The 20928-nt window shown below is 40.6% G+C and overlaps 1 protein-coding gene across 5 annotated transcripts in view; it reads left to right on the plus strand.

The window, feature by feature from the left end:
- MYLK (myosin light chain kinase) overlaps positions 1–20928 on the plus strand; it is a 181009-nt gene that overhangs the window by 110138 nt on the left and 49943 nt on the right. For all 5 annotated transcript variants that reach the window (XM_088662195.1, XM_088662199.1, XM_035129122.3 and 2 more), the window contains 2 exons: positions 11650–11766; positions 15466–15525. In XM_088662195.1, the coding sequence (XP_088518321.1) occupies positions 11650–11766; positions 15466–15525 (177 nt within the window). The remainder of the gene's footprint in view (positions 1–11649; positions 11767–15465; positions 15526–20928) is intronic.

The following is a 20928-nucleotide window of genomic DNA, read 5'->3' on the forward strand; positions in this document are numbered from 1 at the left end:
CTCTTCGTGTTAACTTAGTGCTTTGCATTCAGAAGATCCCAGGTTCCATCTCTGGCATCTCTACGAAAGACTGGGAATTTCCTGGTCTGAAACTTTGGAAATCCACAAGCAAGGTTGACCAATGGTCTACTTCCATATTCCTGTGTCTGTGTTTGGCATTGCTATTGCTACTGAGCTGCTCATACCAAAGAGTGGGGGTGCAAGGAAACAGATGGTAACAGGAAGGAACAGGAGCAACATAGCTAGGGTTTTCTAGAGGTGGGCCCTCTAATGGGCTCTATGGCTGGGAAGGTGCCCAACCAAACTGTCCCCTGGATGGTAGCTGCACATCAGTTGGGATGCAGAGTGAAAGAATGCAGGCTTTGCCCTGGAATTAACCAAGAGAATTATATATTTGCTGCTCTACAACTGGCAAAACAACTGTCTTGTCATGTTGTGTGACAGAATAACAAGGGGAATGCTGTGTATTACTGAATTTGATGAAACCCAATTTTGATGTTCTGGTGGGAAGTGATGTATCTTTCCTCATTGCTGAACTGCTGTTGTGCTACACCAGGCACCCCCAAACTTCGGCCCTCCAGATGTTTTGGACTACAATTCCCATCTTCCCCAACCACTGGTCCTGTTAGCTAGGGATCATGGGAGTTGTAGGCCAAAACATCTGGAGGGCCGCAGTTTGGGGATGCCTGTGCTACACTTTGGCAAAAGAAGCCAGAGACATTGCCTAAGTGAACTTGTAGTAAAAAATAGTAGTATTCAATGCTAGTCATGTGCAAAGTAGACATTGAAGCTAATATTCATGTTTAACTTAATTCCATTAAGTCCTACTCTGAGTAGGACTTAGTTGACGAAAATCCAAACTCTCCCTTCACTTTACCACATTACAGTGGTACCTCGGTTTAAGTACACAATTGGTTCCGGAAGTCTGTACTTAACCTGAAGCGTACTTAACCTGAAGTGAACTTTCCCATTGAAAGTAAAGGAAACTGGATTAATCCGTTCCAGACGGTCCACGGAGTACTTAAACTGAAGCGTACTTAACCTGAAGCGAACTTTCCCATTGAAAGTAATGAAAAGTGGATTAATCCGTTCCAGACGGGTCCGCGGATTACTTAAACTGAAAGTACTCAAACCAAGGCGTACTTAAACCGAGGTATGACTATATTATATTTTGATAGCCACAAATTACCTTAAAGTTTAGTTCTCTGAAAAGTACAGTAATTTGTCAGAGAAATACAACTACCATGGTGGAGGTGGTCGTAGTTACATTGACATAACCACAATGAGCAGAATCCAGTTGGTCCTCCTAGTGCAGTTGCTCCAGTGTAAGTTTCATCTCGCAGAAGAAGCAGGGGGGACTTATTCTTTGATTCCTTCTCTTCCTCTGCTGCTGCATTGCCCCCCAATTCTGTTCTAAAGGGTTGGGCGATTCTCCAGAAAAGATGTTCAGGGGGTGCTGAGGGAAATGCCAAAAATCCTCTTCCCTCTTGTGTTAGTAGAAACTTCCCGCTGAATTAAACCTCCCACTGAGGTCCAGTGCCGAGGGCCTTCTGGTGGTTCCTTCACTATGCGAAGCCAAGTTGCAGGGAACCAGGCAGAGGGCCTTCTCGGTAGTGGCCCTCCCGCCCTGTGGAACGCCCTCCCACCAGGTGTCAAAAAGAAAAACAACTACGGTACCAGATTTTTAGAAGACATCTGAAGGCAGCCCTGTTTAGGGAAGCTTTTAATGTTTGATGCACTATTGTATTTTAATATTTTGTTGGAAGCTTCCCAGAGTGGCTGGGAAAACCCAGCCAGATGGGCGGGGTACAAATTATTTATTTATTTATTTAAAGCACTACAGTGGTACCTCGGTTTACGAACTTAATCCGTTCCAGAAGTCCGTTCTTAAACCCAAACTGTTCTTAAACCGAGGTGCGCTTTCCCTAAAGAGGCCTCCTGCCACTGGTGCCCTTCCACCATTTGGCTTCCGTTCGTAGACTGAGGTAAAGTTCACTAACCGGAACAATACTTCCGGTTTTGCGGAGTTCTTATACTGAATAATTCGTAAACAGGGCTTTTCTTAAACCGAGGTGCCACTGTAGTTGAAAATAGACTAATATTTATTTATAAATATATATTTTATCAATAACAATTCTCACAATAATGTTTTATTTTAAGTCTCCTTTTTAAAATCACAATGTTCCTACATTTCAATGAGGTGGTAAATCTGTACCTGGGCTGTGCCACTTCAGGCACAGATTCGTTCATACACACATGCATATAGAAAACTAGATGTCTGTGAGGCTAAGCTAGAATCTTTACTGTATTTTATGTTGAAGGAAGAAAATGTGTATGGAAGAGCTTTCCATCAAGTGAGCCCCTGCAGGTAATCTATGGTGGTACAGCCTAGGCATAGGCTTATCACCTTAGTAAGAATTAGGTGTTAAGCTGGGTGTCCTTGTACCTGAGGGTGCAGTGGTTTGAGAAGAACAATGTATCATTGTATGTATCAATGTATCAACAATGTATCACTCAGTGCTGTTAACTGTTCAGACCAGAATGTGCACCAAATTGCCAGGCACTTGTGAAGTTGCTTCCATTTGCAGTTGCTTTGCAGTCCTTCCACTTTAAAACCACCCCTGTGCTCAGGACAGGCTAATGCTCAGAGTGGGTTAACTGCATATGAGCCCAGCTGTGGGTTTGAGATACAGCCTCAGTTCCTGGCAAAAAAATGACATGGAAATAATGGTTATAAATAGCAATTTTTGTTTATAATTGTATCCTGAATTTTCCAACGTGTCATCCATAGGTTACTGTCCTAATGGTAAACATTCCATTAGCTATTTTATCTGACTTACGGTTCAAGGTTTAACACTTACATCTTATGAGATGGATAATATACGATCCTTAGCCTGATAATTGTATTCATCATAAAATCAAGATGCTATGTTCCTTTCACTATAAGTTTGTCATGGAGCATCTACGTCAGGCATAGGCAAACTCGGCCCTTCAGATGTTTTGGGACTACAACTCCCATGATCCCTAGCTAACAGGACCAGTGGTCAGGGATGATGGGAATTGTAGTCCCAAAACATCTGGAGGATATAATCTGTCCACATTTTTTAAAAATTCTGTTGAAAAATGGTAAAGTTGTCACAGTTCTTAATTTTTGGCAATTTATATAGAACCCATCACTTCTAATGAATGTCATTCTCTCAAATGACAGCTTATAGGGAAAGCAGTAGGTCGCTTTATTTAGAGTTTTGCAGCTTTGTGGCCACCCACCTTATAGTGTCCTAAGTTTCATTCTCCCCTGACTTCCAGAAGAAACATCCCAAAAGTATGGTTGAATGAAAGCTAATTTGTAACCTAGCACAAATAAAGGCATCTGCATCGGCTAAAGTGAGCTCCTTAACTTGAACATTTGAGGAGTGAAGTTGTCAGCACTTTAACTCCTCCTTTAAACCAAAGTTTTATTGATTCTAGAATGAGAGAGAGAACAAATAAGCATGGATTGAAAAGTTGGACATCAATATAATTTCATTTCAGAACGGTGTCAACCTTTCTTCAATCTCTCTGTTTATTCAAAACAAAAGTTATGGCTATTATACTTCACATTCCAAGTTCTTTGTGGTCAAGGAGAGAAATTTGAATCTTTCTGGACGCACCAAAGGAAAAATGTTCAGCATATTAATTACTTTGTGAAATCTTTTTTGTGGTGACTTTGATTTGTGCTTATTCTTTAGTACCTTGCTTAGAAATAATAGGGTTAGTGCTGCCAATATCTCTTATAGAAGCTGCCTTTTTCCTGGTCAGACTACATCTGGCCCAGTATTGTCTCATTTGACTGGCTATGCAGGGTCTCAGGCAATGGTCTATCCTTAGTGCAGTCAGAAACAATATAATTCTCATCCTTGAGTCTTCTGGCATCTTGCTGACTCGGTGGACCTCACTGGCATGCTTTCTTTCATTCCAATAGTCTTTTTTGGTATGGCTTTATTGTACTTCTCTTTGGCTCCCCTTTTCACCAGCCTTACATATGTATACATTAATGGTAAAGGGTAAAGGGGCCCCTGACCATCAGGTCTAGTCGTGTCTGACTCTAGGGTTGCCGCGCTCATCTCGCTCTATAGGCCGAAGGAGCCAGCGTTTGTCCGCAGACAGCTTCCGGGTCATGTGGCCAGCATGACAAAGCTGCTTCTGGCGAACCAGAGCAGCGCATGGAAACGCCGTTTACCTTCCTGCCGGAGCGGTTCCTATTTATCTACTTGCAGTTTGATGTGCTTTTGAACTGCTACGGTAGGTGGGCAGGAGCTGGGACCGAGCAACGGGAGCTCACCCCGTTGCAGGGATTCGAACCGCCGACCTTCTGATCAGCAAGCCCTAGACTCTGTAGTTTAACCCACAGCGCCACCTGGGTCCCATGTATACATTAGGATAATTTATTTTCACTTTGATTTCCCCCCATTGGAATGTAATCCTTTCTTCAATTTTTTATTTTTTCCCCCATCTAACTCTTGCATATCCTATTTCAATGCAATGGGAACCGGCCTTTTCCTTACTACTCTATTTGTCTCTGAGTTTCACAGCTAAACTGTGAAACTCTCCCCCCTGGAGACTAGCAGGCAAATCCTCCTAGAAAGCTGCTTACCCAATAAGCAGGAAAGTTGAATCTGAGTTGCAAAAGTTTGGATCTGTCTGTCTATCTATCTATTGAACAGTTTGATCTTGTGGTACAGGAGAGAAGACAAAGTTGGGCCAGGAAAAGGAAAAGCAACTCCGTAATTCTTCAGCCAGCTTAAATCCTTTAACTTTGCTGTAATAGTACAGGAGATGTCAATCTACAGGTAGGCGTGATCAGCTGCATCACTGAAAGGCTAGGCTTACGTAGCCTTTCCTATTGTATTCTAGCTGAGCTACCCTGATCTCAGAAGCTTTAAGTTTACCTCTAATTAGGGAAGGGGGTGGGTTTTGATTGTCTACATTTAAAAATGTACCTGTCTAACTCACACTTCCTAGAACAATATGAGAATCAAAACACAGTCATCCTTCAACATTTGCACTTCTCTGAATTTTGCAGTGCAGTTGTCCAGCCAACAAAAATGTGCTGCAATGCATATATAATAGGGTAAAGAGTTCACACACACACACTCATGACAATAAATACAGAAATTCATTCTATTGCTTAGCCAAAAAGGGGGAAATTAGGCAGAATTGCATACAAACATGTATAATAGGAGAAATCTATACTAAAATACTGGTGAATTTTGCTGAGGACTTCTTTAAAATAATTCACAAACTAATTTGGAAATGTGGAGATTAGAATGCAAGATTGGAAAAAATAGAAACTGAAGGAAACCAAAATGGGCAGATTCACTCATCTTACCTCTATTGACCAGGGAATCCTTGCATGTGGCAATATATACATCACACACACTCTTACACACCCTTTTTTTATAATGAGCTACTGTGATTAATCATAACAGAAAGCACATAATACATCATCATCCAAACACAACTGTAAGCTCACTATCTTGCATCACTGTATCCACACCCACTTGCTTATCCTGGAATTTGGTGAGGTGAAAGGGAAGCCTACCTCGTCTTTGTGGCTTGTACAGCTATTGTTTTTGCCAAGAACAATTTTTAATAATCTTTGAAGATAATCTGCCTGTTTATCCTCTGTTAAAAAAAGGATTGGTGCAGTAGGGAGAAGACTAGTTAATGCTGTTTGGGATTAACTCACTTTAATGGATTTAATTCCTACAGAGCTATTTTGGAGCTGTCAGTGTATTCTTTGTGCCCAGTGTCCTCTGTAGAAAAATACTCTTCAGAATTGGACTTTAGGCTTGTCATTGATGCTCTCATCCCAACCTTTCATTTTTTATTTTTCATTGGTTCTAATTAAGTCTGCTTTGTAACAGTGGGGTTAGTTGGCCAATTAATTGATTACCCCACTAACATATATGGTTAAAGAAATCATAGTTGGTTGAGCAGATGATAGCACAAATTTTAACAGGCAACAATTACGCATTAATAAATTGCTTTGTAGAGGGAACTGAGAAGGATCTAACCCAGGCATCCCCAAACTTTGGCCCTCCAGATGTTTTGGCCTACAACTCCCATGATCCCTAGCTAACAGGACCAGTGGTCAGGGATGATGGGAATTGTAGTCCAAAACATCTGGAGGGGCAAGGTTTGGGGATGCCTGATCTAACCTGAGGTGGCCAACCTAGTGCCTTCCAGGTGTTGTTGGAATACAAATCCCATTACCCCCTTGTTGCTGGCCATGCTGGCTGTGGCTGATGGGAGGTGGAGTCCAATATATGGAGGGTGCCTTGTTGAATCTTTGTATACAGCATAGGTGGACTATAAATCCTACACTCTTGATGGACTGCCTTAGTGGAAAGTGCCATAGCTGTCTAATTGAAGATAATGTTATTGTTATTATGTTAATGGATAGCACTGCTACACATTTTGATATGCAAGTGATTACTTTGAAACATTGGCTGGATGTTGTGATTGTATATAATTCATTCTAATAATTTTGCTTACATTTCCAGATGCTTTCTTAGTAGGAGAGGAGGTTTCTGTGCGACCTTGTTTTTTCCATTTCTTTGATATTCTCAGTTTTTCTGAGCAGATGTTCTTCTCCTTGATCTTAAGTACTTTGGAAATCAGCAGAAGGATAATACACCTACCCAAAAACTTTAAGTGGGTGGATAGATTTAGGAATATTTCCTGTTGAGAAGCTGCTCTTAGGAATGCTTCCTATGATATAGTAGAAATGAGTTCATAGAATAAATATAAGCTATGTCCCCTATAATGATTGCTAGGGTTCAGTCTGGAGAACATGCACTTAACCTTTTCCAGGTGCACCATTAAGGTAGGAACTGGGGTAGCCATAGTTGCTGCTACTTGTTCATCTCCTCACCTTTCATCTATCCGCCACCTGCCTGTCTCTGGTACTGAGCAAGACTCAATGTTTTCCCTGCTACAGGCAAGAAAGAAGGATGGATAAAAACGTCAGTAGAGGAAAAAGAGGAAGCATCTATGGTTACTTCAGCTTCCACCTAACTGTTGCATTTCAAACTCAACATGTTTTATCTGTTGTTGCAATCTGGATCTGGCAACCCCTACTACCAGTAGTAATATACATTCATCATCATGTGTCCATTATGAAGATTCATCCCTATAACAGTGGGATTCACCATAGTTCTGGTCTCAAAGTGTACGTAAGTTAACACAAAGGTATGCAGCTGAACCCTGCGTTACATGGTAGAAATTAATGCATGCTAAATTTTAACTTGGGCATGCTTCAGCAATAAAGTGTAAACTGGCCCTAAAACAGTAAAGATGGCTAAGCTGAAATCCACAAAGTTGTTTACTTCTTTACTCCAGACTTAATTGGCCTCCAGATTTCAGCATCCTTTTTGGCATCCACTGCCTTTTAAAAACTACTCAAGGTACACAAACTGAGTTATTGCAGCTGGAACAGAGGGAAATATGTTTTGCTGACCAAGATAGGAAAGTAAAATATAAGAGCTATCCTTATTTTGAGGCTCTGCATTTTTTTTTTGAAGTAAATCTTTTGCCAAGTTTGTGCTATTTTGGTTAAACCAAACATCTCCACATAAGCCCCAAACTCCAGGGAGAGTGTCTTAAAGTGTTTAAGCCTCTGAACTCTCCAGACAATTGGATCCTTCCCACTGTATTGCCATGGATATTTCAACAAGTTTCCAATTATAGGCATTCTGAACACGCTTTTGTGTCTAATACACAAGTGTAGCTAACTCTATGCATTGCAGTGCTTTCGTCACATAGACATGTAAACTTTATGACACACAGTTGGCTGACAGCTATATAAACAGTTTGGGGGTGGGGAGAGATCAACATTTACAGCGATCTTGTTATTTTCCCTCCTGGGATTTCATTTTGTAAGGTGCCAAAAATTCAAAATTCCCAGCTGAAGTCACCAGACAGAGCCTTCCTCAGAACTATGAGAAAAGAATCTCATCTCTGGAGGTCAGTGAAGGCTTTTGTAGAGGAAATACCAAATGCTTCACTGAGAGACATTTGGCCTCCCATCTCAGGGAATGAAGCAGTTGCCTAAGTCACAGAAAGCAAAACCCTCTTTGGAAAGTTTTGTGTCTCTAGTAAATATATCTGACTTGCTTTTTGTTTGTATATCTAGTTAAGATTGTTAAGAGGAATACTTGTGCATGATTCAAGACAGATTTCAAACACATGTCCAAAGATAACATTCTGCCTCATCATTCTTTTATTACATGTGCACTATGGCATACAATCAACACGCACTTGACTTCATTAGCCTTTAAAGTGCATAAATTAGCACTAGGTTTGTTGTGACAAAATGCAATTGTTCTAGAGCAGGGAGTGAGGAAGCTAGGGCCCTACAGAGGTTGTTGGACTCCATCTCCCATCAGCCCCAGCCAGCATGGGACTGTTGGGTTTGATGAAGGAAGTTGTAGTTCAATAAAAGGTTTTCTATCCTTGCTTTGAAGGCCATGACTTGAGAAGAAGGAGCATATTGTTTCAGTGCATTGACAAAATGGGATTGGGAATAGGACTGAACCACTATGTGTAAAGCAGAAAGGAGCAGTATACCAGTCTCTACCACAGTTTATTGTTCTTCTGGATCTCTAATGTTCTTAAATAAAAACAATCTGAAACAATAGAGTCATTTTAAAGAATAAAAATGGCTGCATTCTTAAAATATGAACAGTACAGCCATACAGTTCTGAAATTCACTCTCTACAGAGGTGTATGTAGCGTCTTCATTATGTAGTTTTTGTTGTATGCTAAAGATGCACCTCTTTACCCTGGCATTTGACACCATACCCAATTTGTCTAAGCTTTAAAAAGGTACATTCTGTTCTATGACTGATTACAGACAATATTTGTTCAGAGAAGGTAGATGGTGGCCCACCGGCACATGTCTTAATTATTTTGGTACCACTGTGGTTTCTGGTTGAACAATTTTTTGCCATTGCTGTTTGACTTAAGATAATAGTAGTACAGAAAATATAAATATGGACCCCCCAAATCAGTGAAAGTGGCTGAATGAAGTCACTTTCAACTTCTGTAAAATATGTGTGCACAGAACTTAAGATACATGTCACAAGTGAGACTGGTCTTTCTGTTTGCACAAAAAGTCTGTGAAGTTCTGTAGTTTTTCTGCTAACACTTTGGTTTATGTAAATTAGACTTAGATTATTGTTTTGGTCTCATCAACACTTCTTTGAGTACAGTTCATTTTATTGTGGATTGTAAAATTCCTTGGCAAGGTGGCAAAGAACATAGCTTGGCAAGGTGACAGAGACTATATCATTGATTAACCTCCTAAAAACTCATGTTAAACATCATATGCCTGTACTGTATGTATTTTATGCTTTAAACGTTCAATATATAGGAACTAACATGCTGCTATTAACATCATGTGGCTGGTCTTCAATTTGATGCAATTATCACTGCTCCAGTGATACTTGCAGCTTCTGGAGTACTGTTGGCACTCTCAAAGGTGTCCCACTAATGCATCCAACTGGCACAAGGATTTCCACTTGCCACAACAGAAAACCCCTACTCCCAGTACATTTCCGAGCACAATTCCAAGTGTTGGTGCTGACCTTTAAAGCCCAAAACGGCCTCGGTCCAGTATACCTGAATGAGCGTCTCCACCTCCATCGTTCTGCCCGGACACTGAGGTCCAGTGCCGAGGGCCTTCTGGCGGTTCCCTCGTTGCGAGAAGCCAAGTTGCAGGGAACCTGCAGAGGGCCTTCTCGGTAGTGGCGCCCGCCCTGTGGAACACCCTCCCACCTGATGTCAAAGAGAAAAACAGCTACCAGACTTTTAGAGGACATATGAAGGCAGCCCTGTTTAGGGAAGCTTTTAATGTTTAATAAATTATTGTATTTTAATATTTCTTTTGGAAGCTGCCCAGAGTGGCTAGGGAAACCCAGCTGGATGGGCGGGGTATAAATAATAAATTATTATTATTATTATTAATAATAATAATAATAATTTCTCCTCCCCCTCCCTGTGAGACCCTTAAATCTGTGTGACCTTTAAATCTGTCCCCCAACCTGACAGAGTAGATTTGAGGAGGGCATGCAGAGAAGTGGGAGGAGGTGGGAGAGTTGCATTGCACAAGTGTAAAATCTTGCGGTGGTTGGACTCATTACAGTGGTACCTTGGGTTACAGATGCTTCAGGTTACAGATGTCGCTAACCCAGAAATAGTACCTTGGGTTAAGAAATTTGCTTCAGAATGAGAACAGAAATCCCGTGGCGGTGGCACGGCCGCAACGGGAGGCCCTATTAGCTAAAGTGGTACCTCAGATTAAGAAGTTTCAGGTTAAGAATGGACCTCCAGAACGAATTAAGTTCTTAACCCGAGGTACCACTGTAGTTGGATACTGCACACCACACTATTACTTGATTCGCAAATTATCTCATCAGCCTTTTCCATGTCTCCTGGTATGTTTGAATCCCAGTTCACACAACAGTTTTCAAGGTACTAAAGAAGCCATCGCACTGTGATATTACCACTTCATTTTCTCAATTAATTTATTGCTTTTTTGTTAAAGCACCTTTGGGAGCAAACTTGAAAGGCATCAAGTTTTAACCTGCTTTCTTTGTCTGTTCTGTGCAAGTGCCTGTTCCTCTCATGAAAATGAAGTAGCTAAGTTTTTGAGAAATAAACACGTTGCTGAATATGAGTGACTGTGCTGGAAGGCAAAAATGCCACTAAAGATTCCTGCTTCACAACCAGGAGATGAATGTGTCGATGCTCTTGCTGAAGTGGGCCACATGTTTCAGTGCTCACCCATATTGGGAGGCAATTAGCGAGAATCCTTTTTCATGATATATGAACTTTCTCTGTGTTCACAGAACTGTTGTAAGGAGAAGCACTAGAATGTGAATTTCCAGCATAGGAAGCTACCTTATACTGAGTCAGAGCATACGGTGTTGCTCAGTGGTCCACGCCACTTTTCTTCAACCTTGGGTCCCCAGAAGTTCGTTGTTTACAACTCCTTGACCATTGGCTGGGAATGGTGAGATCTGTAATCCAGCATCTGGTGACTTAAGGTTGAAATAACTGGCAGTAGTTTTCCAGGGTTTCAGACAGAAATCTTTTTCTAGCTCTGTCTTGAGGTGTTGTGGATTGAATCGGGAACCTTCTACTATGCCCTGCCACAGAGCCATGGGCCTTTCCCGCCCTGCATAACAATACATCTGGATGTAGATTGAGGAAGGAAGAAAATATTTATCTTAAGACTCCTTTGCCTATAAATATGGAATGTACCAAGATAAGTCTTAAGAGATATTTCTCTGTATTATTTCAGTTAGCATAACACTAAATGAAGTTGCAATGTTAACAGTGCTGTATTTCCATAGGCATATTTCAAAGGACCTACAGAGCTGGAAAAAAAGACTTTATTCACTTGTGTCTTTACATATTGCAAATAATTTATTAACTGTCATATTTTTTCTACAAATGTATCTGGTATTCGCTACACTTATTATGATGTTTTATTGTTTTATTATCTGAATAATAAATAAAAATTTACCAGAAACAAACAGTGCTTTACTTCTGTTATAAACAATGCTCGGTGTCCCCTCCTAACTTCTGTTTCCTGCCCATTAGGATCACTGTGCTCACTAACCATTGACAAGGCCTTCCCTGAAGATGAGGGCCAGTACAAATGTATAGCTGAGAATATGGCAGGAAAATCAGAGTGTGCTTGCAACGTTTCGGTGGAAGGTAAGTAGACTTTCCCCTCCTTATCCCACCTCAATTTCTGCTATCCTCACCCTTTAATCTGATTCTGATTTGTAAAAACACAAAAGGTGGCTTTTTTCTGCTTCTTTCTCTCCTACACTCCTTCCATTAAAATGTTACAATTTTTAATACCTAAAACAAACAGTGAATGAGCCACATGGAGCTAAACACACCATTGTGTGTCAGCTCCACATTTAGGCTGCCCAAACTGTGCTTCTGAATTGACCTTAAAATCCTCTCTGCATACATTTAAGTTCACATATGATAGTTTCTGTGTCATTCTGAAACCATATCTAAACAGCTGCCTTGTAAGCAATGGCATGTGCTTTTGAGGCAAAAATAAATAAATAAAATAAATAAATAAAACTAATAGTTATCTTGCTCTTGTTCTGGTACTCTATTGCCAAACGGAAACAGTGGTGAAATTTTTACCAAAGATGGTAGCAGGAAGAACTCCATACTGTTGTTGTACATACCACATTGCAGTCAAGAGCCTGTGCTAATGCTCACTTTCACTATGCAAACAGCAAACAGCAAAGATTTGTCTTGAAGCAAACGTGGCTTCTGGGGGTCAGAACATACGTTCCTCATAAAATAATATGTGGGCAAACCCAGATTCTCTAAGTCCTTTTATTTATTCACTTCATTACTCTTATTACATTTAGGTCCCACCCTTTGTTCATGTTGCTCAGGGCAGTACATTTTGTCATTTCCCCCACCTCCCGTTTTATTCTCATAATAACCTTGTGGTTAGGTTTAGAGAGTGTGTATGACTGGCCCAGTGAGCTTCATGGCTGAATGAGGATTTGGGGCCTTTGCCTCCACAATCCTTATCTTACACTTTAACTGCTATGACTGCCATTGGCCTGATCCAGCAGGCTCTTCTTATGTTATGAAGACAGAATCAATTCTCTGATTAATAGGCTTGGAGTTGCTTCACTCAAAATTTCATCTGTTGTCATATCATAAATTCTGACAGTGCCTTCTTTTTTTGTTATGCAGTTATGTGCTGTTATGTGCTGAATTCCAAGGCATTGGTGGTACGTCACTTGTTGGTGTCCAGTTAGACATCAGGGGAATTAGGTACTTCTGGGCTTGCTCTACTGTGTTCTCTTGCTGAGACTTGTCTCCCTGTTATGTAGCCATCCAGCCATTTGCAGAAAATGCCAAGGAGGTGAAATCTTTGTAAAGGGTGTTAAACAAGATCCTGGCTGTTGCAAAATGGCCTACAAAATCCTTAAAATCCAAATAAGACAGACACATCATTAGAACAAATCAGCTCCTTCAACTACTTAAACACCCTTCTTTGATTTTGTATTTTACATCAGCTGTCTAAAGAACCTTGAGAGAGGCAATAAGCTCTGCTCACAGTGATACCAGGATAGTGCCTGGGTGACTTTTATTCTCCCATATTCTTCAGTTTATTAAAAGGCCATTGGGTTGTTGTGAAGACTTCCTGGAAGTATCTAGAACAGGGGTGGCCAACTCCGAAGAGACTGCGATCTACTTGCAGAGTTAAAAACTGGCAGTGATCTACCCCCTTTTGGGGTGTTCAGGTCAAAGTTGTTTAGGGAGGAGGAAAGCCCTGTTTTTAGGGGTTCCGGTCAAAGTTGTTGAGCTTTTTAGGAAGGAGGAAGGCCCATTTTTAGGGGTTCAGGTCAGAGTTGTTGAGCTTTTCTGAGGTGGGAAGAAAGCCGTTTGGGGGGGTGAAGGGCTAAAATGTTGAGCATTTTTAGGGGAGCCAAAGTTGTTGAGCTTCTTTGGAGGGAGCCAGTGATCTACCAGTGATCTACCACAGACGTCCAGTGATCTACTGGTAGATCACGATCTACCTGTTGGACGTGCCTGATCTAGGACATCAATCATCTTCTCAAAGGCAAGAATCTCCACATTTCTGTATCTAACCAATATTATGAAATTTTGCAGGTAGCAGAAATTCTACATTACTCATTACAGTTGCTTCCTTGTTGTGATATTCTCCCTGGGTCCAACTTTTCTATAATATTCCATTTACTGAGTTCAGAGATTAACAAAAGTTAATACTTGATATAACAGCATTTTTGCTTTGGACTTGCTAATCTGGTATAGCTAATATCCTTTTATCAGTTTATTAATGCTTTTGGGGGGAGGGGAGGGTATATTTTTAAAAAGAAGAAATGGCAGCAATGTATATTGAAAATGATGCCCTATCAGTTCTATTCCACAAATACTGGTACCATGATCAATACTGTATAAGGAAGAGAATATTTGCTGTATGGCTGAAGACAGGTTGGACAGGAAGGATGGAATGGATATGAATGATTTTTGCTAGATGCATATTATCTTGCAAACAGAATAAATCAAAGTTTGCATATATTTTTAAATCATTACATTCTGCTTTTCTTCTGAGGAATTCAATGTATGTAGCAAACTGTCTCATACCGTTAGTCCATCTAGTTCAGTATTGTCTGCATTGAATGGCGGTGGCACTTTCGGAGAAACATATTTTTTGTAAGACTTGGAGTTAATGTTTATGCACTAGAGGCAACCAGGGAGGTGACCATTTACAAGCTTACGAATGTGTGTGATTCCTATAGGAGGTTTACCAGTCAAACACACATGCGTTTCTAGAATATGTTGTCTTAACGTGGTGCACATTTTGTTTGCCCCATTGCTGTTCCTGGTTAAGAAGTTTTTTAAATGATACAAAAGCTTACAGATTTTGTTTACCAATTGAGTGTACAGTACATTCCATGTGCAGTAATATCTCTTTCAGACTATATTTAACTTTCTGGAAACACTACTGTCTGTTCCCAGGCTTGGTTTCTATCTTTATTGTAACAGCCTGCTACCTAGCCTTGCTATATTTTTGAACTGAGATTTGATTAATCTTTCAACTTCAGCATAGTGATCTTGTTTTATCCCTTCACTCTAAACCCTCTTTGGTTGATCCCTGTGTTTTTAAAACAGGGGACCCTCTGTTGTTGTTGTTTAGTCGTTTAGTTGTGTCCGACTCTTCGTGACCCCATGGACCATAGCACGCCAGGCACTCCTGTCTTCTACTGCCTCCCGCAGTTTGGTCAAACTCATGTTCATAGCTTCGAGAACACTGTCCAACCATCTCGTCCTCTGTCGTCCCCTTCCCCTAGTGCCCTCAATCTTTCCTAACATCAGGGTCTTTTCCAGGGAGTCTTCTCTTCTCATGAGGTGGCCAAAGTATTTGAGCCTCAGCTTCAGGATTTGTCCTTCCAGTGAGCACTCAGGGCTGATTTCCTTCAGAATGGATAGGTTTGATCTTCTTGCAGTCCATGGGACTCTCAAGAGTCTCCTCCAGCAGCATAATTCAAAAGCATTATGGTGACCCTCTAGTTGGGACTTAATCAGAGTAACTTCAGTAGAAAGTTGCATCCTACTAAATTGTTAAGATTAGCCATTGATGTTTTATAGAGTTTCGATCAGAACATCTATTGGACAGCAGATACAGCTATTTTTATTCAGAATGTAGCCTTTCCAAACCACTGTGTGTAATAAATCTTGTTTAAACATCACAAAAGCTAACAATTTCCATCTGCTTTCCAGCTCAATCAGAATCAAATTAAAAGAATGAGAGGTCTGTTTCTCTTGCAATCATTGCTCCTTAGTTCTAAATGTTTGTTGTTGTTTTAATTGTTAACTGTCCTTTTTCTTTCCCGCTGCTTATAGAATCTTCAAAGCCAACTGAAAAGAAGAGCAAAAAGCCAAAGAGTTCACTCTCTCCTGAAAGTAAGTTGTTCTGCTTTGTTTCCTTTCGGCTGAATTTGGACAGGTACTTTAGAAAGTAGCTGGTTCCGAAGATGATTGTCTTTATTGTGACTGAAGCTAAGGGCATACAGAAAGAGGGCAGCAGCATTGATAATGAAAATCTGGTCCTCAATTTACATATTTGTGTGGGTGGTTGATGTCACCTCCTGCAATGATCATGATAAGCCTTCTGCCTAGATGAATCTTCTTGATATCATGTTTGATATCAATTTCTGCATTATATAAACTCATTGTTATGGAGCCACATGAGCAGAGATTTTAAGCATACTTGGGTCATCATGTGGGTGGTATTCCTCATACAGTGCATGCAAAAGTATCTTAAGTAATAAAAGAGGTGGAAAAATGGTTTTAATAAGGGTGTACCAAGCCAAATCCTTGTGTGTTTAGAACTGATTTTTTTTAATGGAATTGCTTTGTAGTTGGTGAATGCAAAAGCAGTTCGTTGTTCCTACTGCATGTGTTGTCTATAAAACTGGTTGAGGTGTTTTGCTTTAAAGATGTATAAAACCCATCCCTAAATTTTGGCGGTGTTTCCCCATTTTCCTCTCCATTTTGTCAGATATCCACAAACTGTCTTGTATACCCTTGGTTTTTGGAACAACTGAGTATTATATTTATATCTCACCTTTCCTCCAAGGGACTCAAGGTGACCTACAAGCTCCTCCTCTGCTCTATTTTTATCCTCACAACAACACTTTGAGGCTGGCTAGGCTGAGAGATAATGACTGGCTCAAGGTCATCCAATAACCTTCATTGTTGAGTAAAGCTTTTAACCCTGATCTCCCAGGTCCTAGTCCAGCACTCTAACCACTATACCAGGCATGTCCAACAGGTAGATCGTGATCTACCGGTAGATCGCTGGACGTCTGCGGTAGATCACTGGCTCCCCCCAAAGAATCTGAACAACTGTGGCTCTCCTAAAAAAAAGCTCAACATTTTACCTCCTCCCTGAAAAAGCTCAACAACTTTGACCTGAACCCCAGAAAAGGGGGTCGATCACTGCCAGTTTTTAACTCTGTGAGTAGATTGCAGCATGCGAATAGGTCTACTTTGCCCTCTTTTAGAGTAGTTATTTGTAGGTTTCATCTTAAAGGAATAACAGGCTGATCATTCACTACTTTTGGTGGTGAACAGAACACTTCCTCCTTCCTGTTAATGATGCCTGCAGCCCTAGATTTGTTGCCGGGAATCAGAGTTAAAAACTTAAGTTGGTATGAATCAGTCAAAGGTGATGTATTTTAGTTGGAATAACAAGACTAAATCAAACTATTGAAACAATTCCAGATTCCATGGCTGTGTAAACAAGACCTCTATAGCAACATTCTTTTACCAAATCCAGTTAAGATCAAGGGAAGAGTTTTTATTCAATTTAACATCAAAGGCAAAATAGTAACATTATACCTGTGTCTGAATAATGGAGAGAGAGAAATCACTGTTAGCTACTGCATATATTCTTTATTCTTGGTGCTATGTTTACAACTGCTACTGTTGAAGGTCTCGTCTCTCCTGCCACCCAATATTTTATTTGAGATTATAACAGAAAGACAGTTAAAGTGCTCTTAGACATCTTGCATTTTGTTGAGAATGGCTGTCCTCTTGGTCACTATTTCACTGTGTAATTGTCAAACTGCTGAGAATGAGCAGCAGGTACAATGAAACTGTCCTCCTTCAGCTCCTCAGAAGGAAGAGGGGAATCTCCTAAAATGATTATTAAATTAACAATGTCCATCTATTCTGATGTCACAAAATGAAGAAATATAATATCGGGTAATGAATGAATCGCAAATTCTTTCATGTAAGCCGTAGCCACTTAGATGCTGCCATGTTATATAAAGGTTACCTTTTGCTAGAAAGTGCAGTACAAAGCTCAGATGTGGCTGGATTATTATAATAAAGAATGCACAATGTAGAGAAAAGTAGTCTTGACATTTGTAGATTTGAGTGCTCCGTGAGTAGCCAGTAATCTAGTCAGGAGAATCAGCGGTGCTTGGTGATTTCATACTGAAATAGTTGAATTTCACCATTCAAAAGTAAATCCCACCTTTTCCCCATTGCTGCTGCCTCTATCCCACCCCAATTTATTCTCTAAGGTGGTATTTTTCAGAACATCCAAATAATCTGGAATCTGCACACAGACAACAGAGCAGCTTAGTGTAGGAATGGTGTTTGTCAGGAGAGGTCTTTACAAAATCCCCTCACATGTTCAGCGAATTCAGGAAAGGAACAATGGAGTCATGCCTGCTGGACAGCCCCTCCATTTCTGAGGCACCTGCTGGCCATGACCCCTGGCAACCAAGCGTTTGGCATTGGTGAGAAAAGGGCCATACAGCTCCTTCACCTGTTCATGAACTCTGTGTATTCAGGGTTCCCAAATGGATGGTGCAACTTATATATGTACAGTTTATATGCTATAGTGATGGCTGGTGCCCCTTGGGACTGGTAGGGCAGAAATCTGAGATGTCAGTGGTAGGTGGAGCCAGAGCCAATGCTAAGCAGAGCCAACTAATTCTAGTTTTGTCCCCCATCCTTTCTGTTAGGCCACCCCATGGAATGGTTTTAAGTAAGAAAGCAGGCATGTGGGGGCTGGCTGAGGGCAGACCGAGGTTGTTGGGGCAGTGCCCTAATGGATCAGACTCCACTGCTTATATGCGTATTTGGGCCGCTTTCTCACTAATGCCACAAGTATAGCAATCTAAGTCAATCTTGCATCCCTAAGGGTCCTTTAGAAGTCCTTTAGAAGTTCTAGTTACCATCCATGGAAATTAAAATATAGGGACAATTTTAGATCATAGACTTATAGAAGGGACCCAAGGGTCATCTAGTCCAACCCTCCACAATGTAGCTATTCATCTTGTAATTAAATTAATCTTGATGTAAATTATTGCTACTCAAGCCTACTTATTGTCATTTTGTTCTACTCTTATGGTGTTTGTGTTGGCTTTGTGACAACTAATGGGAAGAACTGTTCTAAGTAAAAACAGCCAGGGTAACCAATTTTATGGGTGTTCATATTTGAACTGAAATAAACAGTATTAAATTGTTACTCTTTAGGTTTATATGTGATGAAGAATTTCACACTGAGATGGATTCAATAATGGTTATTGAGGTTTTGTCTTTCTTTGAGTGGTATAAACATAAAACCTCATTTTGCAGCCTGCTTTCTCCATATTTTTTCATTCAATCCATGTTCTTGTATGAGAGGTTCTTTACGATTCTCTCAGCAAAAACCAGATAAAGGCTGTGAAGATTTATTCAAACATTATGATTCAGAATAGAGCTGAGTAGGTATAAGGCACTTGGAGAGCCTCAGCCACACTCTGCTTCTGAATCGCTGCACTACAGCAAGTTTCAGAGGAAATAACCCTTAAGTCTCCAAGTACTGTAACTGTGTAGTCCACCCTACCCCAACCTGGTGTCCTCTTGATGTTTTAGACTATAGCTTCCATCAGCCCCAACTACCATGGCCAATGGTCAAGGATGATGGGAGTTGTGGTACAAAACATTATTATTATTAACAGTAATAATAAAGTTTTGAATTGCTTTTTACATATGTTTCCATGTGGTTTACAAACACTATATAAAAAAGCTGCAACTGGTTTTTTAAAAAACAGTAAGAAAACAATTGAAGATAGGTTTTAAAAAAATACAAAATGAACACCTTGGCAAAGACCTTTTCATTTAGCTGTCAAAATAAAAGTGTTTTCAATTTCCAGGAAGAACAGGCAGTGGGTGCCTGCTGCCACATCTCAGGGGAGCTTTCAAGTCTTGGAAGTGAGCAAGTTATCAGTGACATAACCTTACTGTGGGAGAGAGTTTACAGCAAGTAAACAAACTGTACCTCAGATTTATCTCAGTTTCGTAAGGGTGACTTTCTAGGCTTTGTTGATCTAGACCAGGCATGTCCAACTCCCAAGAGACTATGATCTACTCCCAGTATAAAAAAACTGGCAGTGATCTACCACTTGTCATTGGAGGGAGGAGGAGCATGCGTGTGGTGTGTATGTGTGTGTGGGTTGCCCAAATCTCTTGAGCTTTTCTTAGGAGAGAAATGCCCAGAGTTGTTGAGCTTGTTTTGTGGAGGATTGCACAGTTTTTTAGCTTTCCCCCCATAATTTTTTGTACAAGATAAGGATCCCGTGATCTACCAGGATCAGCTGGTTGGACATCCCTGATCTAGACTTACTCCTGATGAGGGAGTAAGCAAATGATCCCAGAGCCCAAAGACTGCATAGTTCCCTGAAGTCTTATTTTAAAAAACAGTCTTTTGAGATTTTTGTCCATCTCTGAGTAAGTAATGATTAGGCTACTTTGCAGAATTTTCTCCAAATATTTTGCACCACTTTTGGGGAAGCGGTCATTTTCCTTTCTGTGCTTCCTTACAGAGGCAGGGTACAGGGTATTGTAGAGGATACACGCCCAAACTTCATAAGGTGAAAGAACCACCAAGAGGGCCCCCTCTGCCAATCTTAACACCCAAGAGAGTCTGGAGGGGAGAGAGTATTTCAGATATTTGGGGGCTGAGTCATTTAGGGCCTTAAATACTAATGTGAGCACCTTGAACTGGACTCAGAAATGAACTGGCAACCAATGCAGCTGTTTTCAAACGTGAGTTACATGAGATCTAAATGGAACTTTAGCCAGTAATTTGACCATTGCCTTTTGGATTGCCTTCAAGGGCACATTGCCGTGACTCAATCTAGAAGTTACCAGAGCATAGAGTACAATGGCTAAGCCATTTCTGTCCAAAAGGAGGAGTAGCTGCAAACCAACCATAGATGGGAAAAGGTACTCCTAGCTACCAAGCCCATCTTAGCCAAGAAAACCCCCAAGGTATGGACCTACTCTGTCAAAGGGAGCTCAACTCCAAGACAGACCACCTTCCAGACATGAGGACTTGGAACACATAACAGCTATGTCTTTTCAGCATTTATCCTCAATTTATTGGTTCATCATTGCCTCCCAGCAGCTGTCTAACTCCTCAGTTGTGTCTCCCAATTCATTTTAGGGTATATATTTAAAAAAACTCTTAAACTCTTAAGTCCCAGAGGATGCACTCCCCTTTTTGTGTTCATGGGGGGGGGGTTAACTTTTTGAAACAGTTCACTGTGTAATGTTATTTCTTTTTTCTGTCTGTCTTCCAGCAATCAAAAGAACAGTGCTTGGGGGTATCTCATATCCTTAAGTTAATAAATCTTCATGCTGACTACTGCATAAAATCTGTCCAATTTTATTTCAAACAAAAATATTGGCTAGGTTATTCTGTGCTCCTGCAGAGAGTTGTTAATATACATCACCACTGACACTGTCCAGAACAAAACCTAGGGAAATCACCATTGTTATTTCTTAGACATGATATCCTGGCTA

The sequence above is a fragment of the Zootoca vivipara genome, chromosome 1, assembly GCF_965207765.1.
Source record: "Zootoca vivipara chromosome 1, rZooViv2.hap1.1, whole genome shotgun sequence".
NCBI lineage: Eukaryota > Metazoa > Chordata > Lepidosauria > Squamata > Lacertidae > Zootoca > Zootoca vivipara.